General features: G+C 55.7%; 2 protein-coding genes and 1 non-coding gene across 3 annotated transcripts in view; 1 reads left to right on the top strand and 2 right to left on the bottom strand.

Moving 5' to 3' along the window:
* Nucleotides 1–4595, top strand: PIMREG (PICALM interacting mitotic regulator). Its single transcript, XM_069542800.1, has 6 exons — nucleotides 1–75; nucleotides 593–922; nucleotides 2018–2313; nucleotides 2806–2901; nucleotides 3522–3571; nucleotides 3939–4595. Exons 2-5 carry the CDS (start codon nucleotides 629–631, stop codon nucleotides 3553–3555), a joined length of 720 nt encoding a protein of 239 aa, XP_069398901.1. The 5' UTR covers nucleotides 1–75; nucleotides 593–628; the 3' UTR covers nucleotides 3556–3571; nucleotides 3939–4595.
* A 1093-nt stretch (nucleotides 4596–5688) lies between these two features.
* The window catches only part of PITPNM3 (PITPNM family member 3), a 94085-nt gene continuing 73977 nt past the window's right edge, over nucleotides 5689–25796 (bottom strand). Inside the window, exons 10-20 of the mRNA XM_069603181.1 lie at nucleotides 23053–23225; nucleotides 21646–21816; nucleotides 19682–19873; nucleotides 18979–19127; nucleotides 16938–17054; nucleotides 14121–14237; nucleotides 13670–13818; nucleotides 13237–13386; nucleotides 11156–11339; nucleotides 10614–10742; nucleotides 5689–8968 (exon numbers count right to left, since the gene is read on the bottom strand). Of these exons, the coding sequence (XP_069459282.1) occupies nucleotides 8666–8968; nucleotides 10614–10742; nucleotides 11156–11339; nucleotides 13237–13386; nucleotides 13670–13818; nucleotides 14121–14237; nucleotides 16938–17054; nucleotides 18979–19127; nucleotides 19682–19873; nucleotides 21646–21816; nucleotides 23053–23225 (1834 nt within the window). The 3' untranslated portion in view covers nucleotides 5689–8665. The remainder of the gene's footprint in view (nucleotides 8969–10613; nucleotides 10743–11155; nucleotides 11340–13236; nucleotides 13387–13669; nucleotides 13819–14120; nucleotides 14238–16937; nucleotides 17055–18978; nucleotides 19128–19681; nucleotides 19874–21645; nucleotides 21817–23052; nucleotides 23226–25796) is intronic.
* TRNAK-UUU (transfer RNA lysine (anticodon UUU)) lies at nucleotides 20132–20204 on the bottom strand. The gene has a single exon. It is a non-coding gene; the product is annotated as a tRNA-Lys (tRNA).

Below are 25796 nucleotides of genomic sequence, written 5' to 3'. Positions count from 1 at the left end.
GCGCGGTGTTTCAAATCGACTGGATGGGCGAGGAGCAGCTATGCTCGTCGTCTGGTCAGCCTCGGGAGCTGTTGGGTGAGTGCGGGCCGGGGCGTGGTGGGGTTCTGTTCAGAAGGGACGGGAGCAGGTGGGGTGGGGGACCCCTAGTTAGGACGGGCACGGCATGTGGGGCTTCTGGGTACAGCCGGATGGACATCGGGGTGTCTGGTCAGCCCACCTCCGCGCATTGGGTCAAGGCGAGCTCGTCCCTAGCCCAGCCTGGGCCAAGTGCTGAGGCTCAGCAACGGCCGGCGGGTCCTGACTGCCTCCCTCCCAGCCTGAGGCAGATAACGGAAAGTAGCCTGGGATGAAAAGACAGTTAATTCAGACACTCACAGCAAGGGACGCCTTGCTGGCCGGCCTTGTCCAGACTCTGCCCTCTCCCGGGCCTCCATGACCTCACTTCTAGGAAGAATTCCTCCCCACGGTTGACAAGCGACCCACCCCATGGGCCCCAGGACGGGAATCTCTTCCTCTGGTACCCGCTGTCTCACTGGATCCTGGGAGTGGGATGGGGGATACCCTGCTGATCTCCCATTGATCTCCTCCCCAGGGTCTGTGGGAACAGAACAGACTCTTGAACAGTCAGATGGCTTCTCGGTGGCCAGCTGTGGGGGCTTCCCTGCGTCGGAGGTCTCTCCAGAACCAGGAACGGTTGGAGGAGAGCGAGGCCCTGCAGCCTGTAGCCGGCCACCTGGACACCTCCAGCGGGGCCCTGGGCTCCCTGCGCAGACAGTTCCAGAGGCGGCTGCCCCTGAGAGCAGTCAGCCTCAACCTCGGGGTGGGCCCCTCCTGGAAACGCCTGGAAACCCCAGAGCCAGGGCAGCAGGGCCTCCAGGCTGCAGCTCGCTCAGCTAAGAGCACCTTGGGTGCCATGTCCCAGGTAATGCCAAGTATGGATTTAGGGCTTCCTTGATGCTGAAAAATGGCTGCCCCCAAAGATCTCCCAAGAATATAGACTCTGTGAAGACAAGGTCCTTGATTTATTAGTGCCCCCAGCTCTCCAAACAATTCCTGGTACACAGTAGTGCGTGCATGCTAAGTCGCCTCAGTCATGTCTGACTCTTTGTTACCCTATGGACTATAGGAGCCAGGCTCCTCTGACCATGGGATTCTCTAGGCAAGAATACCGGAGTGGGTTGCCAGGCCCTCCTCCAGGGGACCTTCCCAATCCAGGGATCAAGCCCATGTCTTGTATCTCTTCTGCATTGGCAGGCGGTTTCTTTACCACTAGCGCCATCTGGGAAGCCCATGGCACCCAGTAGATGCTCAACAAATAGCTGAATGAGTGAATGAAAACAGGGTTGTGGAGGAAACAGAACATCATGAGACCAGATGAAAGAGCTATACTGTGATAGGAAGTTGCTAATTAGCCAAGGGCTAATGGTGGGGGAACACCAAAAACCAGCTTAGTCAGTGAAGGTGACTGGAGGAGGTGACTCCATGGAATTCGCCCAGGAAAGGGGAGGTATGAGGAGGTATGAGGAGTGTACAAGACAGGTGAACTAGTCCAGACCCAGGGTTAAAGGAGAGCAAGACGCTGAAAAGAACTGGCAGGAACTTAGTCTGGGTATGGCTGGAGGACAGAGAGCAAGGCAGGGCGTGAGAAGGTAGGGCACGTGCCGAACATGTTTAGAATTATTTCACTGTCTCCTGGGGGTAGGTGTGGTCTCCCCCAGGCCTCCCCTTTGAGTCCGGGTTAATCTGTCCAGAAAGAGGGTTTGGATTTAGACCAATGCAGGCTCCATGAGCCAGAGAGGCTATGCTGCCGCCCATGCACTTATCCCTGGGGGCCTGAGCTGGGTCCCTGCTATGGACCTGTGGCCTCATGGACTCATCTGCATCCCTCACCCTGAGCCTAAAGGCTTCCTGGGTCTGTAGGACCAGCTGGTGGGCCGAGGGGTTGGGGGATGCCCTGAGAAATCGGGTAGCTCACTCCTGGCTTGTCCACTCTGACTTTTCCATGCACTGGTCACAGAGGATCCAGGAGTCCTGCCAAAGTGGCACCAAGTGGCTGGTGGAAACCCAGGTGAAAGCCAGGAGGAGGAAGAGAGGGGCCCAGAAGGGCAGTAGCCCCCCAGCTCGCAGCCTGAGCCAGAGGAGCACCTGGCTATCTGTGGCCGCCCCTGCCCACTCAACCCTGGACCCCCGGGAGAAAGAGTACCACGGCCTGTCTGTCCAGATGGGCCCCCATGCCCACCCTTGGCAACGGTCCAGAAGGGAGGCTGCCTTCTGGAGCCCCTACTCCTCGGCAGAGCCCCTCTGCTCCCCTAGGTAAGTGGGGTAGTGCCTGCCCCTCAAATGCTAACTGGGCCCTGGGGGCTACTGAGCACCTTCAGGACACCCTGAGCTGAGCCACATCCATGCTCTGGCTCAGCTCTGCGCCCCACTATGGGGGACCTGGGGAGGTCCTTTTGGGCCTGAGTTTCCCCACCTGCCAAAGGAAGAGGCGAGCTTAACTCTAAGAGTATCACAGCCACCCAAGCTCCACCAAAAGTTTTTGAAGCCACCTGGTGGGGTCGGGGGGTGGAGGCTCACCTGTCTGCAGGATCATCTATCCTTGACAATGGCCTCAGCTGTTCTCTGCCATCTGCTCCGAGCCTCTCTGATGACACTTCCTAGAATGGGGGTCTGGGGTGATCAGTTCCCAGCCCACACTGGTCATCTCTGGGGCCTGTATACCAGGTCCCAGTGCTGGGTTAGAATAGGCTCCTGCCACAGGTTTCCAGCTAGTGACTGATATGCACGGCTTTTCCTTCTGTCCAGTGAGTCCGACAGTGACCTGGAGCCCGTAGGGGCAGGAATCCGGCATCTCCAAAAGGTGTCCCAAGAGCTAGATGAGGCCATCGCAGCGGAGGACAGGTGAGCCAGCTTACCGTGCTTCGAAGGGCATGGCCAGGACAGTTCCCTATGAGCCAGGCCATTTTTTCAGGCAGGTCTCTTGTTCAGACTCTGCTGTGTGAGTCTAACCATCTCTCTCCCTCTCTGAGCCTCTGCAACATGCCTTGGTCTCCTCCTTGATCAAATACTTAGGTTGGGGTGGTAGTTAAGGACACACCTAGATGGATGTGGCCCCCTGGGCCTTGGGCCCCAAAATGTGTCCATCACATGTGACCGGGTACCTGGTTCCTGAAAGATCCACCCTTCTTCCACCACTCACTCTCCATGGTTCCTCTCCACCGTGCCCACCCTGGAACTGGAGAAAGCCGCGTGGCTGCTGTGAAATGCCTGGCCTGTCTGCTTAGGACCCTGTCCTGGAGCAGCACCTGGGCCTGGAGCTGCCCTAACTGAGGTCATACGTACGTGGCTGTGATAGGCTCTGAGGCGGGGCCCCGCTGGTGCTGACTACATGCCAAGTGGAGCATGTACCCACCACACTGCCAGTTCTGGTCTTGTCTAGCCTGGGTGGGGAGGGTCCCTCAGAGCCTGCAGCACGCAGGACAGATCAGCAGCACCTGTCCCCAATGCTCTCCCATCTCTAGTGGCAACATGACTGTTTCTCTCATCCGAGACTGAGGACAGCGCCCTTCAGGTAATGCCCTCCTTCCAAGCCTCTTTCTCAGAGCTTTCTTCTCCCTCCCCCTCCTCCTCCTTCTCCTCTTCCTCCATGAGCTCGTAGGCATATCTGGAACTGAGTCTTTGCTGGAAAAAGATGTAGAGTTGATGGGCCCCACAGAGCCAAAAGCATGCAAATCCTCGGGAGCCAGGACTGTGGCTAACCTCACTGAGCCCATCACTGATGGAGCACACGTGGGGCACCCCCAACAGGCACAACCACTTTCCAGAACCTCATTTGGAGGTGGGGGGCAGTCTCTGGTGTTTCCACTTCCCCTGGGGTGTGAAGGAGCTCTGTCTTGCCGGAAGCAAGCCATAGCTGACCACCATGCCCTCACACTCAGGATCCACACCTCCTGGGAGTTCCTGGGGGACCCAGGAGCTGGCGATGCCCCTGAGCTGCCACAAACAAGGACCTGACTCACAAAGCCCCAGGTGGGGGCTGCTTGGGGTCCTCTGCTTTCCTGCTTCAGCCACCTCCCAGCCCGCCAGGGACCACCTGCCACAGCCTGCAAGTGACTCAAGGAGATCTCGGAGGGGTGGGGGGAACCATTCACTCTACTTCACTTTGGGGCTTAGGAACTCAACCCACGTATGAGCTTTACAGTTGCTTCGTTTGTAACATGAAGTGCAGATGGCAGGTAATATTTGAAAGCTTGAGCTATGTATCCAGGAGTGGGGTCTACAGAGAGTCAGACCATATTATCACCAGTGTGGGGGCTCTTGAGAACCCAGATTTAGCCCTACTTCCCACACAAGAACCCCAGAAGGAGGTGTGGGAGAGGTTTCCAGGCCCCAAGATCCTGGGTCCACAGGGACCTATTCTCATTCTCAGCACAGGGCACTGTGGGCATAGAGGGCACACACTATTCAGTAGTGATTTCTGCCCTTTGTAAATTATTTAAGAAATCTGCTTTGTCATTTTATTAGAAAGAAGCCAGTGTGTGACTTTCCTGGATAACACCGGTTTTTCATAATAAAGACTCTTTCTGTAGCTGGCATCTGTTTGTTGTCCTTGCTACCCCCACACCCCTCTGGACAATAGGTTCTGGGACCTGACCCATCACCCACCCCAACTCTGAGCCAGCCTGCCCCCAGATCAGGGGGAACACGAGCAATGGGGAAGGTCTCTCGGCTTAGTTCAGAGCAAAGTACGTTTTAAAGGCAAATAAGGTTTTTATTTAAGTGACAACATTTGAGAGTTAAAAACCAGCTCACATCAAAATCAAGACCAGTTGTAAAAATCTTTTTAACTTCATAGTGCTGTTTTTGTCTTGTTAGAAATCTCATATTTTACATTTTCTTTTCTAACGGATTTTGTACAAGGCAGCCATGAGAAATAGAAGAAACCTTTTTCACCACAGAACCATCCACCACAAATAATACTGCGAGTTACACACTTAGGAACAGTCAGACAGACAAGATCAGACGGGCTGCCATCACCGAGTAAACAAACAGAAAAGGACAGCGGGGTCCGAGGGTAGGAGTCCCCACCAGCCAGCTGCCCTACTGTCCCACCCCTCCTTGATGTCACCTGCCTCTCCTTCTGTGCATGAGGGTGGGGGACAAACTCTTGATTTTTTTTTTTTTTCCCCAATCACCCTGTTGGTTTCTCAGCCAGGAGTCAAGGACCCAGGCCACATGCCTCGCTGCTTAGACTGAACCCTACTTGGGATTTTTAAGAAAGTTCCCCCATGCCCGGGGTCGGGGGAAGGGGAGGGGACGTTTCTTTTGGCTAAGCCAAAAGAGAATAGGTTTCCAGAGCACTTGGCACCCCAACCCCCCCAGGGATTCGGCAGGAAGGTTGGTCATTTAAGGCGGGGTCAAGTTGAGGCTCTGCAGGCAAAGCACCCCTCCCGGGCGGAGCTGCACCTGGGCTGGGTGGGTGAGTGTCCCCGCAAAACCGGCACCACCTCGGGACCCATTTCCACATGCCTCGGGGTCCAGCTTCCATTGAAACATTGGCGCCATGTTTTGTCTGCAGGGCACTTCCAGGGCGTGGGTCTGGGCTCCAAAGTGGTAAAAGTACAGTTTAAAAACCATGAGATCCAGCCTCCCCTCTTCCCTAGAGCCCACCCCCAGTAATGTCTGGAATACTGGGATTCAAAATTGTTTATTTTCTGTGGCCCAGCACCCAGACTGGAGGGCCATTTATCCAAATGCATGAAAGAGTCCGACTTTTTTTTTTTTTTTTCTCCACTGTATCTGTTGCGGAGCCTAAGAGAGGAGTTGAGATCTTTAGCAAAATGCCATGAGGCTGGAAGAGCAGGCCCTGGCTACAGATGCACCCTGAACCCCCAACAGGGCAAAGGTAGGGGAAGGCAGCAGGCAGGCCATCTATCGGGATAGCCCCCCGGACTAGGAAGAACAAACATGCCACGCAAGAAACAAGGAGCTTTGGTCAGGCGGGAAGATCTGTTTCCCAGCCCCTGGGAGCAGGCACACCAGGAACTGGAAGGATTCTCTAGAAAACAGCCAGACTGGGGGTCACAGAACTACTCTGGGAGAGGCAGCGGCAACCCCTCCAGAGAACACAAGTTGGTCCTTTGTTTTTCTCCAACTCAACTGGATGGACAAAAATCAAACAAACCACTAGCAGAGAAAGTGCATGTTGGTTACAGAGTTGCCATGAAAGCAGTACTGAAACGAGTCTGATCACGATACAGAACCCCACGCACACACATTTACACACACCAACTGCAGCTCCCAAAACACTGTGTTCAGAACACCTCATTGTACACCTTCCATATCAAGGTGCAAGTCATCAGAGCCCCAGACCGGAGCTCTGGAAAGGAAGGGGTGTGGGCCCTCTGCTGGGGCTCACGTCCCAGCTCTGACCCCCACAACCACAGAACCCTGCTCCCCCACACTTCAAATTCTTCAGGGTCCCAGCCTCTCTTGCTCCCAGGCTGGGGTTCTCAGAAAAAAAGGGGTAGAGGTACTCTAGCTGGGGAAGAAGTATCTCACACTAATTATTTCATCACTTGAGAGTAATACACCAGTGGCTTTTGCAAAAAGAAGATGGAGTTCAGAGAAGCAGACCATGTCTGCCTGAGTTTAATTCAGGGTCTATTTTGGAAAGGTGGGGAGATTGGCTTTGGGGTGACTATGCCATAGGAGCTGGTGCCCAATGGAGACCCAAGAAGGATGAAATGTTAAAGGAGGGATGGGCCCGTCGTTAACCACCAGAAGGCAGGACCAGAGAAGAAGCTGGGGGAGGTCACCCTTCCCCAACAGACTTGCCAGCAGCTCTGGGTTTGGGTGCAGATGCAGCGCTGGAAGTGGAGCTGGAGAAGACACAGTTCTCGTAGAGCAGGGGTGGGAGCTGGGAGCCCGGCCCCCTCCAGCCCCAGAGGGGCGTCGAGTGTGCCGCATGATTCACAACAGCAGGGCCAGTTGCCCCCACCAGCAGCCGCCACTGGGGAGGACCCTGGCCACATGGGAGCTGCGAGAGGTAGACAGCAGAAGCAACAGTGAGCCAAACAGGTGCCTGCTGGGCATACAGACGTCTGGGCCCTGGGGCAGCCCAGCCCCTGACACAGAGCCCGGCTGAAAGAGCTGGACTAGCCTAGCCCGGAAGGACTCAGAGGCGGCCCAGAGAGCACCCCACCCGGGCAGGCGTGGGTCTGGGCCAGGAAGCAGGAGAAGTGCAGGAGACCAATGCCCTGGCCAGGGGCTCAGCAGCAGGAAGGCCTGGGCAGAGTTTGAGGGAACCCCAGGAGAGCCAAGCCCTGCCAACCTCAAGGGACGACCCAAGAGAAGGTTATAGGCATCAAACTAAGCTGAGTGGCCGGGGGAAGGGCAGAGAACACAACAGTTTGAGCCAAAATTACATGAACCCCTGGAGCTCTGGGACCTCAGCTGTCTGTCTTCCAGGAGCCAAAGGGAGAAATCACTCTGAGCTGAGCTGGGGAGCAAGAGCCAGGCCGGGGCCTGCTGGGAGATGTCTCTGTTCCTGGGACGCCAGGTTTGGGCATCAGCGCAAAGCAAACATCTCCGTGGAGCAGGGACCCCCCTTCCCAGCAACCCCTGCAGAGGGGCTTCCTTGGAAGTGGTGGGGCAATGGGCCCCCAGAGCCCCTCTCTCAGTCTGCGGGGAGGGTATAGATCACCGGGCACTCTGAAGGGCTCTTAGGCCTGAAAAGCCACAGACGGCAGAAGTGCAGGACAGCCTAGGAGTCAAAAACGCCCCATGATCTCAGCTGGGGAGACCCCTCCAATTTCAGAAGGAAGGCAGGGCCCAGCGAGGGCAAGCAACAGGCTCAAGGGTTCCCAGCCAGCCCGGCTAGGCCAGAGCCCAGGGCCGCAGCCTCACGGCGGAGGGCACCAGGGCAGGACTCCGGGAAGAGGCAGGACTGTCCTCCAGGGCCCCGGGAGAAAGGCGAGGATACGGAGGACAAGAAAGGGGGGACAATAGACAGCGGCAGGAGGACAGACCGTCAGCACCAGACCCCGCCCCCAACCGTGCGTGGACAGACAACTCCAACACAGGATGAACCTACGGGACATCCTCTCACTCCCAGAAAGTGGCCACCTGGCCACAGGTGAGCCAGGCCCAGGATGGTGACCTGGGACATTGCCAGGGGGCGGGCACAAATGCCGCTTGCGCCCCCCTCCCCTCACCCCGACGGGCCACCAAGAAGCTGCACTCGCCAGTGGCTGTTGGCCCCTGATTGGGGGGCGGCTCCCTTTAGGGCCTGCCAACCATCACTGACGAAGGCTCCGGAGCTCAGAGAGATGGTCGACTTTGTCAAACACTTGGGCTCCAGGCAAGCCTGCCCCGGGGGGTTACACAGACATCCACCCTGACTGGGGCTTGCCTTGCAGGCGTAGGGGAGCAGCAGCGACTGCATTGAGACCCCTGGATCTCACCCCTTTGCTGCCCAGGGAGCCTCCCCGCCAAGGCCAGGCAGGGTCCCTCCCGCCTCGCTGGTTGGACACTTTGCTGGACAGACACGGGAGGGAAAAAGCAGGAAACAGCCTGTGTCTGCCGGGGACAAGGCAGCCCCTCCCGTCCCCGCAGGCAGCCCTGGTGGGCCCCCCATCCCCTGCTCTGCTGCACCGCCCAGGCCTCAGGGCACCGACTCGAACTTGGGGGGCCCACGCGCCCAGCTGAGCGCGGGCAGGGGCCGCTCGTGGTCCTTGTCGGACTCGGGCTGGCTCTGGGCCCGCTCTGGCTTGGGGTTGGCGGGCGGGTCGGGCTGCTGAACCGACATGGTCCGGCGCAGGTGGTTGCGCTTCCGCAGGAACTCGGGCTGCGCGTGGAGGCCGAAGCTGCCCTTGCGTAGGATCATGCGCGAGCTGTTCTTTTTCGGGCGCGAGCGGTGGCCGGCCTCCAGCGCTGCCAAGTGCGCTGCGTAGCCCTCGCTTAGGAACTGCAGAGGGGACAGGAGTCAGGTCAGCCGGGGCGGGCGGTCTCCTCCCCCCGCCCCCACCAGCCCCAACATCGTCCCTTCCCTGGAGCATCCAGCTTCTCCCCGACCCAGGTTGCTCATTACTCTTCGAGGCTCCCTGCCTGGCTTGGCACAACTGAGTGCTTCGGTCTGACCCAAGGGTCACACCTGGGATTTCCTGGGTTCCTGAAGCTCTCTCATCCTTGTCACTTTCACTAAGGTCCCCCAAAGGTAAGTCTCTTCCCTCCTCCAGCTTCTATCCCAGGGAACTTCATTGATGTTTTCCTGGGCCTGCAGAACCTTGCTACTCAAAGTGTGGGCCGTGGACCACCAGCATCAGCAGGAGCTGGACCCTTGACAGGCAGACTGTCAGGCCCCACCCCAGGCCTAGGAATCTGAATCTGCATTTAAACAAGCTCCCCTGGTCATCTGTGTGCAGGTCAGAGTTAAGAAGCCCTGCTCTAACGGTCCCCACTCTGAGGTCCCACCATCTCTGCCCTTCTGCCTGATGCTCACTCTCAAGCACCTCCACTCAACATGGTGCAAAGAGATCATTATCACCTTCCCATCAATCACCTGCTTCTCAATCCCAGTAATGGTACTACCTGCCTGGTTTCCCAGGGCTTCCCAGGTGGCGCTAGTGGTAAAGAACCTGCCTGCCAGTGCAGGAGATGTAAGAGACGGGGGTTCGATCCCTGGGTTGGGAAGATTCCCCTGGAGCAGGGCATAGCAACCCACTCCAGTATTCTTGCCTGGAGAATCCCGTGAACAGAGGAGCCTGGCGGGCTACAGTCCATGGGGTTGCAAAGAGTCGGACACAACTGAAGCAACTTAGCACACACGCACCTGGTCGCCCAGGTCAGAAACCAAGGGCCATCCTTGACATTCCGTTTCTCCCCCATCCTGAGAATCTGATCCCTTCGTTACCAAATCCAATCCATCCTGCTTTAGAAGTGCCTCTCAACCCATAGGCCTTCACTGCCCTGCTGCCACCCTGCCGTTGCTTCCCTCCCCTCTCCCCTTCCTCTGATGCGCCCTCCAACCAGAGAGCCTGAGGGATCTCTCTGAATCATGAACCCCCTCCAGAACCATCGAGTCCCAACTTTGGCAAGACACACAGGCCGTCCGCCATGCACCGCTCCAAGCCCTGCTCTGGCTCCCTCCCGCATCACCCTCAGCCAAGCCGAGTCACTTGCAGTCAGTTCCCAGAATTTACACTTGCTCTGCCACCTCCTGACCCTTCCTTTTGCTGCTGCCTCCGTCAAAGAGGCTCGTCCAAGCTCAGGCCCTTCACGGACAACTCCTTTCAACTTTCAAAAAATCATCCTTGTCCCTGAGTCAGGCTTGGCTGCTCCTCTTCAGGGCCCACAGTCCTCTGCGCTCCCGTCATTCATCACGGCTGTTGCCGCACTGCACTGGCTCTGTCGGCCAGTCTCTCCATCTCCCCATCTAGACCAGATGACGGGCCATCCGAGTCCACCTGCACCCCACACAGGCACCCAGTTGTGTGTTGAATGAATGAATGAGCAAATGAACGAACAGATGGCTGACTGAACAAACAACGGAATAAACCGCCTTCTTCTCCCCTCTCTGCTTTCACTGGCCCCACACCCCCACTTCCACCCACCTGGCACTGGGTCTGGTACTTCTTGGTGGGCCGGCCCACAATGAAGACCTGGGAGGGCGGCAGGCCCAGCGCGCTGTAGACGGAGACGTCCTTCGTGGAGCCGTAGGCTGCGCTGATTTTGATGGAACACTGAAACACAGGGCAGCTGATGGGGGCGGGGCCGGTGCATCCGCCACGAAGGACTCCCAGATGTCCCCCCGGGGGGCACTGGTGGGGGCCCTTTTTCTGCACGCAGACAGACTCCAGGCCACGGGCCCACCTTGCCTCAGGGGCCACCCCCTGCAGTGGCCTCCCCTTCCTAAACCACACCATTCTCATCCATCAGTGGAGACAAAGGAGATAACACACCTCGCTGGGCAGTAAAAGGACCGATGAGATGCACGTGAATGTGCTTTGCCAACTGGGCATCCACTTGGACAATCGGAGCATGTGGGGTAAAGGAGGGGCTCCCGCCAGCTTGAGGGAGGAGGCGGGGCCGAGGAGGAGGGCTGCCGAGGACTCACCCCTCCCTGGTGGAAGCCCCTCCCCTGCCGGACGCTCACCTCCTGCATCAGGTTGCGCAGGAAAATGGCCTTCTGCCGCAGCGGGTCGTGCACCAGCCCGTCGGAGAAGAAGATCATGCCCTGTGGGAAGTTGTGCTGAGACAGCCACGACACCACCCGCTGCTTCTGCATGTCCGGCCGCCCCGTGATGTAGAGGATCATGTATCCCAGGTCCTGCCAGTGCCTGGCGAGAGGATATTGCAGGGTCCAGCCCCCACCCCGAGCAAGCCACCCACTGCCCAGCAGCCCACACCCCCTTCTTTCCCCCTCTACCCACAAGAAGCTGGAGGAGCTGTTCCAGGGCATGGTAGGGGAAAACAAGGGGGACCCAGAAATTCACACCCCAAGTTGAGCCCCGTGAGCCCTAGCCATCCCCCCCAGATGGCCAAAAGTGCCAACCGCATGCCCACAGCCCAGCTGGTCCCCCTACCCCTGCCCTCTCTGCTTGGGTCCCCTCCTCCCTGATGCCACTGTCATCACTCAAGTGTCTGAAGCCAGAGACAAGCCACTTGGATGTCTCCCTTTCCCTCTGTCTCCCCGCCAGTCAAAGAGCCTTTGATTCTACCAGGCAGCATCTTCACTTCACCCTCTCACGTTAACTCCACTCCTAAGCCTCAGCTCAGGCCTATTGAACTGGTCCCCAAGAACTCCCAGGACCGATATCGGTCCACTTTTGGCATGCTGATGATTCTGAGTCCTGGAGGACAGTTTCTTGTGCCCATGACTTGTTTTTTTCCACTGGACCATGAGTTTCCTCCAACTAGGAGCTCTTTCTGCATCAGTACCAGAGCATAGAGCCTGGCCCAGAACCAGCCTCAGAAGCCTGGAGGGAGGCAGACAGGAAGGGAGGAACTCAAGTGGTACCTCTCTTGTTTTTCTCTTGGCAAAATCCTTTCGCACCTCTCTCCGCAGTTCAGCAGCCCTGGGAGGTTGTTTCCAGCCACACTTCCCACCCTGTCCTGAACTGGCCTCCAACACCCAACGGCCATGAACTTATCCCTACACATGATCTGTTCTTCTCTGTCCTTCTCACCTTCTCAGCCTATCAAACTCAGTCCTGTATTTTCTTCCTTTTGCCTTTCTGTTTGTGTTCGTCTTTGTACAGTGGCATGGATTGAAATATATAGGCACCTGTCCTTCAAGGGCTGACTCAAATGCCACCTCTCCCAGGAAGCCTGCTCTGCTTTCTCCAATCAGCTATAAAAAGTCCAGTCTCTTGATTGGCACTGTGTGTAAGCTAGACTCGAAAGAAGGGCCCCCCAGTGAGCCACGTGTCCCAGTAGTCACACGTTTATGTGCTCCCTTCCTCTTCGAAACTGGGCTGATCCTGGGATTAGCTTGGAACTAATAGAACAAGTGTAGTGGAAAATACTCTGAATCCCAAGGCTGGGTACTAAGAAGGCTTGTAGCTTCCAGCTGGGTATCTGGGAACCATAGTAGGCCAGTTACCAGCAGGGAAGCCCATCACCAGGTACCAAGTCTGGCTAGTCTGAGACCACCCAGGCTGGCCACCTGGAGCAGCCACACGGAGAGAGAAAAAGACAGACCCCAGCCAAGGAACAAGATACATCACCCATCTTGAACATCTTGAACATCCAGCCCTGAGATGACCCCCAGCCCAGACCACAATCTGACTGCCATTTCTGGAGAGGCCCCCTCTGAGGACCTCCCAGCAGAAACCAATCAATCCACGGAATGATGTCAAAGAATAATAAACTACTACCGTAAGTCACTAAAAATGGAGCCATTTGTTCCATGGCGATTGGTAATCAGCACATAACAATTTTATCCTGATTGAGATCTGAATGCAAACCACCCGTTCTGATTTACTGCCTAGAATGCTCTGACCATGTTAGGATAAACGGAGAGAGGGAGGCAGGGAGGAACAGAAGGCTGGAAGGTGGTGGAGGTTCTCAAGAACCCTCAGTAAATTACTCCTGCAGGTGAAGCTAGGACTCCTGGCTCCCAGCCCAGGGACTAGTGGAATTCCTAGAGGAAACTAGAAAAACACAGCCCACCTCCCACACAGCCACTGGTTCCTTCCCCAGAGGATATGTCGCCTGCAGGAAGGAAGCACTCACCGGACAACGTCCACTGCCCCCGGCCGGACCTTGGGGTCGCTTCCCATGATGGACACGCTGGCCGCAAAGGAGCCGTCGATGCTGAAGACCACGCACTCCATGCCCCGGGGCAGCACTGTGAGGTAGCTCATCGCGCAGGTCTGGTCGCCCCTGAAAGGTGCCCACCTGGGGGTTAGCTGTACACTCAGGGTCAGGTGTCAGCCTGAGGCCAACATCAGCCCTTGGCCAGGGTCAGAGCTCAATCAGGGCCAGGATGATAGAGAAGCCAGGTGGCACCTCCTGATGCTAAAGCTGTGACCACATCCATTTTCCTCTCTCCCAGCAGACAGGGATGGGGCCCAAGACAGCATCCCCAGGACCCCATCTTCTGGACAGACCTGAAAGGGCTGTGGAATTGGGTGAAACCACCGTGAAAATGTCCCCTGGGTCTGACCTGACGACCATCTTCACGGGGTAGACGCCAACCCCCAGGCGCCGGGGCCGTGGCACGCTGTACGTGATGCGCCCACTGCTGTTGGTGATCTCTGTGTCCAGGTGCACCCAGCGGCCGGAGGACGGCTCTGCCATCACCAGGATGTCCACCTGCAGGAGGCGAGGCGGCCAGGGGACTCGCTGAAAGCCGGGGAGGGGGCTGGACTTGGGAGCTCTCTGCCAAGACCGCAGGGCTCGGGGTCCCTGCTTGATGCTAGTTCCTGGCTCCCACCATCCCTTCTCTTTCCACTGCAGCCACACCGGCTTCTCCAAAGCGCCCAGTCCACCCCTCACTGCCACTCGCCCTCCCTGACCTGGGTGAGCATCTCCCACCTCGTGCAGCCAGCCCCTCCCCGCAGCCCTCGGCCCAGGTGCCGTCTGGTACCCAGGAAGGGAGGGCCCAGCTTCTGTACCTTCTCGCCGGTCAGGGCCACCATGTCGAGGGGCCCGTACATGAACCTCCCCACCAGAACCTGGGGGCCATCTTCGGCAGCAATCACGTCATTGGCCCGATGGTTGGCAGTGACATTCTGGAAGGACAGAAACCAGCTCAACTTCTGCAAGGGGACTTGACCTTGCTTTTTATTTGCATTGTCCTCAGGATGGGTTGGAGGGATGGTCCCCTGTGAAATCTTGCCTTTCTTCCTTATTAACCCCTTAAAGTTTCCAAGACATGTGGAACAGGGGTTCTGTGGGGACAGAACCCCTGAAGAAAACAGACCCTTAAAACTCCACATCATCTCCAAGGAGTGCGGCTGCTGCTGCTAAGTCGCTTCAGTCATGTCCGACTCTGTGCGACCGCAGAGACGGCAGCCCACCAGGCTCCCCCTTCCCTGGGATTCTCCAGGCAAGAACACTGGAGTGGGTTGCCATCTCCTTCTCTAGACTCCCACAAATGAGCATCCTCTGCTCTTAACACTCCCCATAGCCTGGAGGTAACAGCCAGTCCTCGGAGCCTGGCATCCTTCTAGAAGGCCAGGCTGGAAACTTCGGGTCACCATCGCTTCTTCCTTCCACATCACGGCTCATATCCAGTAGCCATTTACCATCCGTCTTCGCTTAGTGGGCGATTTAAATGCGAAGAGTAGAGAGAACAGTGTAGGAAGCCTCATGTGGCTGGAAACCAGTCACAGCCCTTCTGGCTCCCTTCTTCTTTGCAGGATCCTCCACCCCACCCCTGCCCCACTCCAGATTATTCTGGAGCAATTCTGGACATCACATCATTTGTTTGTAACTATATCCCAGCATCCCCATCCTTCTTCATGTCTGGTCTCAATTCATTCCGCAGCTCCCAGCCATGACCACCTACCACTCCCCCCTTCAAGACCCCAGACCACTGAAGTTTTACAAAACTGCCTACGTCAGTGTTTCCGCCCACACCTCAGGTACCTCTCACGTGGACTCTGCTAGTAGCATCTTAAAGGAGTCCCTTATTCAAAACACAGCCCCCACGGCAGATTCATCGTCTTTACAAAGCACAGAACTTTTAAGCTCCTGGCTCCAAATCCTGAGCCTGGCATCAGAATTTTGCTGGGAAACCGTTTCAGTCCCCTCTCGCACTGCTGCCCTTTGAAGCCCAGCTGGTTCTTTCAGGTCAGGCTCTGCAGAGAGGCCTCAGGGCTCACTCACATTGACTCCCCATCCCCCCACCCCTTGACTCTCCACAGCATCCCTGGTCTTCTGTCTCCACATTCCAGCCCATCCGCTATGACCTGCCTCAACTTCGTCCTCTCTAAGAAGCACTCAGGCACTCCCCAGACAGTTGGGGACTCTCTAGCAGGTGTCTCTGTTGCTGCTGCTAAGTCGCTTCAGTTGTGTCCGACCCTTCGCGACACGAAGTCATGGACTGCAGCCTACCAGCCGCCTCCATCCATGGGATTTTCCAGGCAAGAGTACTGGAGTGGGGTGCCATTGCCTTGTCCGGACACAGTCTCTACCTTATCTTAATTCCCACGATATTTTAATTCAATAGTTCAACGAATATCTGCGGGTACCTCATCCCCGCTGGTCCCTGGGCTGGGCTCTGGGTATGTACAGAGGAACCAGTCATGGACCCTGACCTGGAGACACTTAGTCGGATGAGGAATGCAGGCCCCCTAACAAGAATTCTGAAGACAGAAGATTCCATTCATGGAAATAAACACATGGAAAGATGCCAAAAAACGAAATTAAGTACTGACACAAGCCACAACGTGAATGAACCTTGAAAACATTATGCTCAGTGAAAGTAGCCGGACGTAAAGGACCACATATTGTATGATTGCATTACGTGAAATGTCCAGAATAAGTAAACCTATAGACACAGAAAGTAGATTACTGGTTGCTCAGGGTTAGGGGTGGGAGTAAGGGGCTGCAGAGGGAGACAGTGGCTAAAGGGTAAGGGGTTTCTTTTGGAGGTGATGAAAATGTTCTAAAATTAGCTGTGATAATAGTTGCACACAGTTGTGAATATACTAAGACACATTGAATTGCATACTTTAAGTGGGTGAATTGTGTAAAGTGTGGTTATAGCTCAATAAAAATGTTTACAAAAAAAGGGCTGATTTATGGATCACCTTCTACCATTTAAGACTATTCTTGGGGTTCATGTCTGAGATTCCCACAAGACTATAAGTGCCCACCATAGCAGTGGCTGTGTCTGTTTATTCTTGTGCCCCACTGCCTGGCAGAAGGCCAGGGACAAAGTGAATACGGATGATTGTTTGCTGAGTAAATGAATGTGTGTGGACCAAACTCCTACTCATACTTCAATACCTTGCCGAGGTGACACTTCTTCAGGGAAGCCCTGCACAGCTTACCCTGACAATCCTTCTCTCCATCTTCTTCCTAATCCAGGCCTCCCTCTATGTCCTGGCAAATGCCACCCCAGGCTGTGAGCCCCATGGTTGTAGGCAGAACTCTTTCTGACTCACGTGCACATCTACAGAGGCCTGGCATACAGCTCTGTATTTGGCATCTCATCTCCATCTTCAGTGCCCTGGACCTGCACCCAAGGTGCTCCTGGGGAGCCAGGCCCCAGGGAACCAGCTCCCCCATCTCATCTGCTCCACACCCCCACCCCACCTCTACAGAAATCCTGGGGGCCTTGTCTAAGCATGAATCCCACCATGTATCAGCATGGAGCTCTAACCCAAGCCTTTTCTGGCCACGTGGATGCCCCATTCCCTGGGGACCGCCCCACCTCCCTGATGCCACAGCCCCAACCCATAGGCACCTCTAACAGCACATACCCGCAGCTTGACCTGGGTCCTCTTACGAAGCCACTTCTCGCGGGGGTTGGTGGGGCTCAGTGCCGCGGGGTCCAGACCAGCGCTCTCCTTGACGTTCACACTCTCATAGCGCATCACCTGATCGACAGCCCAGCAGGACTCCGGGTCAGGCCGTCTGGACACCCCCGCCTCCTCCCCCTGGTGTCAGGACCCTCCAGTGTACAGCCAGGCCCTTCTCCAAGCCTCCCCGCCTCCCAGCCTGGGACCCTCAGGGCAGCCTTTCTGCCCACCTGTCCTGACAGCTGGGGCAGACCACTGTCTCTCAAATGCTCTGCCCTGGGAGCAGCCCCTGCTCTCGACACCCCAACCTAGGAACCACCTGGGTCTGTACCCATTCTCTGCCTTCCCCCCGCCCCCATCATCGTGGGTGACCATTATCGAAGGCCAGCTGGAGCCCTGGTCCCAGCTCCACCCACCTGCTCAAGAACATGATGGAGCAAGCTCCCCTGTTAACCCTGCATCACTGGTTAACCCCTCACTACTGGCTCATTCTCCTTAGCATCTAAATTAGCATCCCAACTCCTTAGCATCTCATAGAGACTTTGCTCGCAGTCCACTGGTTAAGGTTCTGCACTTCCAATGTAGGGGCTGTGAGTTCGACCCCCAATCAGGGACCTAACATCCCTCATGCCACATGGCCTGATCACAAAAAAAAAAGAAAAGAAACCAAATAGTTTTTCTGGTTTTTTTTTTTTTTTTTCAAAAATCTAATAAATAAATAAATAGTCAATGTGTGTTCTGGTGCCTCTTTCTAGGATCCCTCTTCAACAATCATCACATGCCCCTGATCTGCTTGACAGCAACAGATCTCAAAAGACAGCCAACACTATCGTCTCCCCCTCCTCACTGCCGCCTCTCCTCCCCCAACTCCAGGCAGGCTTCTGACCCCGTGGCTCACTGATGCCATTCCTGCCAAGGCCCCGTGACCTCCATCCTGCGCAGCTCAGAGGCCCCTCCTGTCTATCCACTCTGACCCACCTCTGACCTCTAGGGGTGCCCTCCTCTATTTCTTTCAGTGGCTCCTTCTCTCTCCCCAGAGGGGCTCCATGACTCCTCCCTGAACTTCTCTATCCGCAGCGACTCTCTCAATCTGTGATATTGTGATTTATAATAAGAAGTAAGTGTTTCGTCTTTGCCCAGCTTCAGGCACAAAGCTCCGAAAATCCTTGGAATTTCCTAAGCGAGAGGTACAAAGGTGTCTTTTGTTATGTTAGTGAGGTGAGTGGCACCACGTCTTAGGATGGGGCTGGTTGCCAGGAGAACCCATGGCCATGATTTAATCAACTGAATCTATGTAACGAAGGCTTCATAACAACCCAAAAGGATGGGGTTCAGAGAGCTTCCAGGTTGGTAAGCCGTGGAGCTCTGGGGACAGTGGTACCCTCTGAGAGGGCATGGAAAACCCAACTCCTTTCCCCATACCCTGTCCTTTGCATCTCTTCCATCTAGCTGTTCCTGAGTTAAATCTTTTATGTGCCCAGTCACTTCAGTCATGTCTGACTCTGCAACCCCACAGACTATAGCCTGCCAGACTCCTCTGTCCATGGGACTCTCTGGGCGAGAAGAACACTGAAGTGGATTACCATGCCCTCCTCCAAGGGATCTTCCCAACCCCAGGGATCGAACCCGCATCTCTTGTGTCTCCACCTCCTTGGTCGTGGAGCGTGCATGCAATCCAGCCCCCACCTCCCAGGCTCTCTCTCAGTCACTGGCCTCTCTGCTCCACCTATTTTACAGATGAGGACACTGAGACCCACAGGAGAACAGGCGTGATGACTCCAGTCTCCAAGTTGAACATGGGCACGTTCTCCTACATGGCATCTATTTGATTTTCTAGAAAGTGCCAGGACATTGACCAGAAGTCATATTCCTTATGCAAACGGTTGTCCGTCCAGGTCACTCCCCCTCCACTTGCCATGCTCCAGTGTCCAGCGTGACTGGCAAGGCAAGCCCAGCCTCCTTCTCCCTGGAGGCCGGGCCCCCCCAGGCAGGGGCGGTATACCTGTCTCAGGATGAAGGCCGCCACGTCCGTGGACTCCCAGTAGCTGGCGTGGAAGAGGTGAGGCAGGGTCACGGTGGGGAAGGCTGTGAGGGCGTCGGGGCAGTACAGGGCGTAGTCGATGCGCTTGGAGCCCCACCACTTGGCTGTGACTGTGGATCCAAGAGGGAGATGAGGACTGAGTGCCCTGCCCCAGGACCTTGACCCAGGAGGCAGCGTGTGTGGGACGCCCAGGGTGCAGATCCAGTGATGGACACGCCACTAGGGACATGAACTTGGAGCCAGAGCACTCAGCTCAAAATGAGCCCTAGGAAATGTGCCAGTCTTCCCCCAGCTTCAGTGACCCCGAACCTCCTCGCCCACCCAACCAGCCTCCAGGTCACACGCTGCAGACTGATCCCCAGAAAGGGGGCCGGATCCACAGACATATAGAGTCTCACCCCAGGGCTGCTGGTCAGAGGGACTCCTGTGGGGAAACTGCACGTTGGGATTAGGGCTCTGGCTGAGGTCAGAGCTCAGACCACCGTCAGAGGTCAGGACCCCTGTCCAGGTCAGAGGTCACAATTCTCTCTGAGATCAGAGCTCAGTCTAGACGTCCTGTTCCCCTCCTCCGCCGTCCTCAACAGCCCTGGCAGGGAACCAGTGCCCACCTGGAGGAAGCCCCTCTCCCGCGAATCCAGGCGGGGCCCAGGAGACCCTCACTCACTGCGGGAGACACCCATGGGGGCCAAGCTGTCCGAGGACTCCGAGCTCTCACTGGAGCTGCCCTGGCTGATCCTCCGGGCCCGGCGCTGGGATCTCAGGGCCTGAGGGGGTGAGGCTGGGGCATCCAGAAGCGGCGGGCTGCCCCGGGAGCTGCCCTCCAGGAAGAGGGCACTGTGGGTGTGCAGGGCATCAGCTGTAGGGGGAATTTCACAGTCAAGTCCACGTGGCGGTGGTTTAGTCGCTAAGTTGTGTCCAACTCTTGCGACTCCATGGACTGTAGCCTGCCAGGCTCCTCTATCCATGGGATTCTCTAGGCACGAATACTGGAGTGGGTTGCCATTTCCTTCTCCAGGGGATCTTCCCAGCCCAGGGATCGAACCCTGGTCTCCTGCATTGCAAACAGATTCTTTACCAACTGAGCTATGAGGGAAGCCCAAAACAGAGGACAGCACGCCTGAACAGGGACTTGAACCCTGGACTCTCAGATTAAAAGTCTGATGCTCTACCAACTGAGCTATTTAGCCCCACCTCAAGGCCAAGTGGTGGGTCTCAAATGGAGCTGCGTGGGCAGTGCCAGCCCCATGCTGAGTGGGAGCCTGGGCACCTGGGGAGGAGCCCGCACCTCTCATCCCAGGGCCTGACCAGGACCCCTTCACAAGGTACCGTTGGTTTCACATCCTCCAAGCCATGGGTTATACAGGCACAAGTCAGGGTCCCAACCGTCACTCCAACCCCAGCAGAGCTGCCGAGGGCGCCCCAGGGGACTGCATCCAAAGCCCCAGCTGAGGTCACAGGCGACAACCATGTGCTTTGTAGCACACTCCTCTCTGAGCCTCGGAGGATTGTGGCTGAGCCTGGACATAAATGAGCCTGGGGGCAAGGGCGCCCTCTGGGGGCAGGAAGATGCCCTGACCAGAGACGTCAGATTTTAGGGTGCCCTTCTCCCTGGCAACTCAGAAGGTAAAGAATCTGCCTGCAATGCGGGAGACCTGGGTTTGACCCCTGGATTGGGAAGATCCCCTGGAGAAGGGAATGGCTGCCTACTCCAGTATTCTTGCCTGGAGAATTCCATGGACAGAGGAGCCTGGCGGGCTATAGTCCACGGGGTCGCAAAGTTGGACACGACTGAGTGACTTTCATTTTTCTATCTATAGAACCCTTCTATCAATAAAAACTCCTGACAAAACAGGACTTTGGAAATTAAGTTTCCTTTGAGATGGGGCAGGAAGGGGTAAGCTGGGTTTAAATCCTGAATGAGACACATGCAGGGCAGCACACCCCACCCCACCCCTGCCCCCCGACTCCAGTCTGGCCCAAATCTCTGAACAGGGACAGGCTAAACTTTCAAGGCTCTGATCTCCAAGCCCTGACTGTCCATCCCAGGCCTCCCCTTGGCCTCACCCCAGTCCATGCCCAGCTCACCCCACGTGAGCCCCGCAGGCCACTGGCCCTCCCCCAACCCACCTCCCTTGCTCCTGCTGTTCTCCACCCAGAAGATCCCTCAAACCCCACCCTCTAGCTCTTCTCCACCTGTACAAATGCCTTGGTTGAAGACCCCCTCTTCCAAGAAGACCACCAGGGTGACCCACTCCCTGACCTGCACTTCTAGAGTCCAGGCACTGGGAATAACCCTCACCGTGGATCCCAGACTTGCAATCAGGTCTGACATCTCAGTATTACGCTGGCCTCAGACATAGGAGCTAATCACAGGGCAGAGCCCAAAGATGCCTCGTGCAGAGCAGGAGCTCACGCAGGTGGGCTGCTCCAAAGGCAGGTGAGTCAGCAGTCTTCCTGTCCACGCCACCCCCCACTCCCTCAAAAGTACACAGACTTTGTTCAGGTGAGTCTAGCCACTCTGACATCTGACAGCTTGGAGGGGCTGGACCAGAGAGGGTGGCCCTAGGGCACCACCTGCAGGGAGCCCAGCCTCCAGCTCAGCACACTCTGACACCCCTGAGAGCCTACCAAGGAGGAGGGGCTGTCCGTCGCCCAGTGGGAACCTCTGATAGCGGGGCACGCTGACAGGTGGCACCAGGTGGAACTTGGGCTCCAGCAGTGGTTCAAGCCGGGAGGCGGAGGGGTCTGCGCAGTGGAAGAAGCTGTAGACCTGACTGCAGGCAGGACGTACCTGGAAACCTTGGGGAGTAGGGGGAGGACACACAGGAAGCCCTTTGAACACCTGCTGCTTTGGTCCTAGGAGGCTCCCTCAACTATAGATTTGAGAAACCTACTCCTCTGCTCAAGAACCTGCCATGGCTCCCTGCTACCGACAGGATCAAAGCCACTTGGTTCAGCTTAACCCTCAAGGCCTTGCCAACCTGCCCCACTCGGAAGCACCTCTGTAGACCCAGCACTGGAGCTGTGATGCAGAGCTGCTTTCCGTTCTCTGTGGCTTTGCTCAAGCTCCCCCTGCTCTTAGCAGGATGTCCTCCACTATTTCCATTGATCAAACTCCTTTCAATTCTGGCTGTCACTTAGTTGCTACCTGATCTATGAAGCAGACCTAGGGTCCTTCACTCAGGATCAGCTGCCTCTTTTCCGCCCAGCTCAATTCCCAGACCTGGGGTGGTAAGGAAACTTAGTCTGTCAGAGCCGGCCGAACACTTCTCCCATTGACCAGCAGGTGTCTCCACTGAGGCCGCATCGCATTATTTCGCCGCCCTGTCCGTCTCAGTCAGGGCACTGGACCGTCCAGCATCCCGGGAACCCTAGGTTTCCTTAGCAACGTTAACCACAGCTGTGGGATTCTGCCTGTTTCCCTTACTTCTATCAGAGCCCCTCCACCCTCGACTTTGTATCTGCAATCAACAGTCGTAGTGCGATTTGTTGGTAAGCTTTGGGACAAAAGAATTTGGAGGATCCCTGATCCACTGTGCTCCCAGGGGCCTCCAGCCTCTTATATCCTCAGAGCCATTGTAAACCATCTTCTGGTGCAAATCACCTCTGGAAGTATTTCAGAGGAATAGGGGAAGGCATTCAAGGCTGTGGGGACCTTGCGAGCAGAGGCACTGAGGTGGAGGGCGGCGGATCTGCAGGGGTCAGTAAGACCGACCGGGCTGCAGGGGGCCAACCTGGGCATTGGGGAAGGAGCAGGTGGGCACAGTAGGGTTTCTCTTCCCAGAAAGCATGATAACCAGGCAATGGGGCCTCTGGTAGGGAGTGAAATCCACCTGGGGCTGCCTCACCTTGGCCCCATCAGGGAAGTTGCCCCACTCTCCCTCCTGCCCCCGCCCCTTTCTTCTTCCTCGCCTCTCTTTCCATCTACCCCTAATTCTCTGGTCCTCCCCACCCCTACTCTCCCCAGTTCCAGGCCCTGACACAGTGGCCTAGTGACTCAAAGGCATCTCAGGCCCCAGCCAGCATCACACCCACCATCCAGTCCGGGCAGCACCGTCCTCCGCATGGCCAGGACCAGGCCCAGGGGTGAGCCGAAGAGGAAGAAGTCAGACACCTCAAAATCCAAGCGGCTCAGGCTGACCTCAGGGACCTGGGAGCCCCCGACCGCCGGGGACTCGGCTTCATCCTTCAGCACGCTGGAGTGGATGCTGGCCCAGGGAGGAAGACGGGAGTGCAGGTTAGGGGGAGGACTGAGCATACAGAGGGCTGAGAGCCGAAGAATCGATGCTTTCAAACTGCGGTGCTGGAGAAGGCTCTTGAGAGTTCCTTGGACAGCAAGGAGATCCGCAGACACAGATGCAAACAGCTTGGTCTCTTCTCCCCTCCAGCTCACAGAGGAAACCAAGCTTAAATAGCAAAACCTGAGCCACACAGAATTCCAATGGTTCCCATCCCAGGCACCCATTGTCTCAAAGAGCTCAAGTTGATGTGCATACCCAGTCCTAAAGGAAGTCAACCCTGAATATTCATTGGAAGGACTGATGCTGATGCTCCAATACTTTGGGTACCTGATGTGGAAAAGACCCTGATGCTGGGCAAGACTGAGGGCAGGAGAAGGGGGTGACAGAGGGTGAGATGGTTGGATGGCATTACCGACTCAATGGACATAAGTTTGAACAAACTCTGGGAGATGGTGAAGGACAGGGAAGCCTGGTGTGCTGCAGTCCGTGGGGTCGCAAAGAGTCGGGCTTGACTGAGTGACTGAACAACAACAAGCACGAAGGAGTGAGCACCGAGCAGGCAGCCTGAAGTCTGAGTTGCAGCACCCAGTGCTCAATCTCTGCGGCAGGGCTCAGCCTGGGACCGACTTGCCTGATCACCGACACAAATTGGTGACCATCTCAGCATCTGCCACCAAGGCCTGGCCAACATTTGGCTAAGGCAGGAGTCAGCCAACTTTTCCTGTAAAGGGCCAGATGGTAAATATTTCAGACTTTGGGGCCCATATCGCCTCCATCACATCCACTTCACGCTGCTACATGGCACGCGGGTGATACGTGAATAAACCCGTGTGACTGTGATCCAACAAAACTGTCTTCCTTAAAACGGACTGAGCACCTGAAACCTAAGCCTCCTGCCCCATCGTGCTGGTCTTGTGATGGCCACACTGTGAGTTCCTGCCCAACAGAGGAGCCCAGCCTGGCTGGACAGCTGGGCGACATCAGTCCTGCCAGGATGAGGGCTTTCGTGGTAACTCATGTTCCAGGCAACCCGCAGACACAGATGCAAACAGCTTGGTCTCTTCTCCCCTCCAGCTCACAGAGGAAACCAAGCTTAAATAGCAAAACCTGAGCCACACAGAATTCCAATGGTTCCCATCCCAGGCACCCATTGTCTCAAAGAGCTCAAGTTGATGTGCATACCCAGAGCAGGCTGCCAAAAATAGGCAGAAAAACTGGGCACCTCCCAAAACTTTCAGCTGCATTTAGGTACCGCTCAGGGTTTCAGAAAACCCAGTGGCATAAGATCTATGAATACATTTTTGTTATTGTAGTCACTAAGTCCCAGCCAACTCTTTTGCGACCCCGTGGACTGTAGCCCACCAGGGAAATCCCGTCCATGGGATTTCCCAGGCAAGAATACTGGAGTGGCTTGCCATTTCCTTCTCCAGAGAATCTTCCCAAACCAGAGACTGAACCTGCATCTCCTGCATTGCAGGGGTTCCTTTACCACTGAGCCACCTGGGAAGCCCCATGAATCCACTAATGGAATGCAAATTCCACCAAAATATGCAAGTTGGAGGGAAAAGGGAATTTTAGAAATAACCTTCGAAATGTGTGCCAGTCCCCCATCGCCTGTGGGCGAGGGTCTGGGCAGTTGAATCTGAATCCCCACACACCCTCTGCCTCTTGCAATGGGAGCATCTTGCAGTGAGAATGACGACCCTGCTGTTTAACAATTCATATTTCACGTACAGCGTGGTCCCTAAACACATACCAACTACTTAATTGCCAGAGAAACAGCCATCTGTCCCTACACCAGAGGGAAGAGCTGGCTGCACTGGACCAGCCACTGACAGCCTCCAACTTCACGTCACTCTCCAAATGTGGAGCTTTCTTAAAGGATTTTTCAAGGATGAACCAGAAATGTTATGATTTTACCCTGCAACCTGACTTGAAATGTAGCTTCTTCTCTCAAGAATAATCTTTCAGAGGGCTTTTGAATAGTTGGAGATTTAAATATGCAGAGCCTTTGACCTAATAATTCCTCCTCCAGGAACCCATCTGAATAAAATAGCCCTAATACATACCTAAACATTTATGCACAAAGATGTTTCGGGACTGCTGTTTATAATCATAAAGAATTGGAAAAAAGCCAAAGTGTCCAGTTGCTGGGACTGTGCAAGATATCATCCATTCACTTAATAAAACATTATTAAGAATATTTATCAGAATATTTATATTAAGAATATTTTTCATTATATGGTGAAAGACCATAATATAAGAGTTTGTTTTTTTTTTCTCTAGGTAAACCTACAGGCAAATCTTCCTTGGTGGCTCAGACAGTAAAGAAATTGCCGGGAAAGCAGGAGACCTGGGTTCAATCCCTGGGTCAGGAAAATCCCCTGCAGAAGGAAATGGCAACCCACCCCAATATTCTTGCCTGGAGAATCCCATGGACAGAGAAGCCTGGCAGGCTACAGTCCATGGGATCGCAAACACATGACTGAGCGACTAACACTTTCACTTTCACAAGCAAAGCATGTAAAAAATGTACTG

This window comes from Ovis canadensis, chromosome 11 (genome assembly GCF_042477335.2).
Source record: "Ovis canadensis isolate MfBH-ARS-UI-01 breed Bighorn chromosome 11, ARS-UI_OviCan_v2, whole genome shotgun sequence".
In the NCBI taxonomy this organism is placed as follows: domain Eukaryota; kingdom Metazoa; phylum Chordata; class Mammalia; order Artiodactyla; family Bovidae; genus Ovis; species Ovis canadensis.
This window is presented reverse-complemented; position numbering and strand designations above follow the sequence as displayed.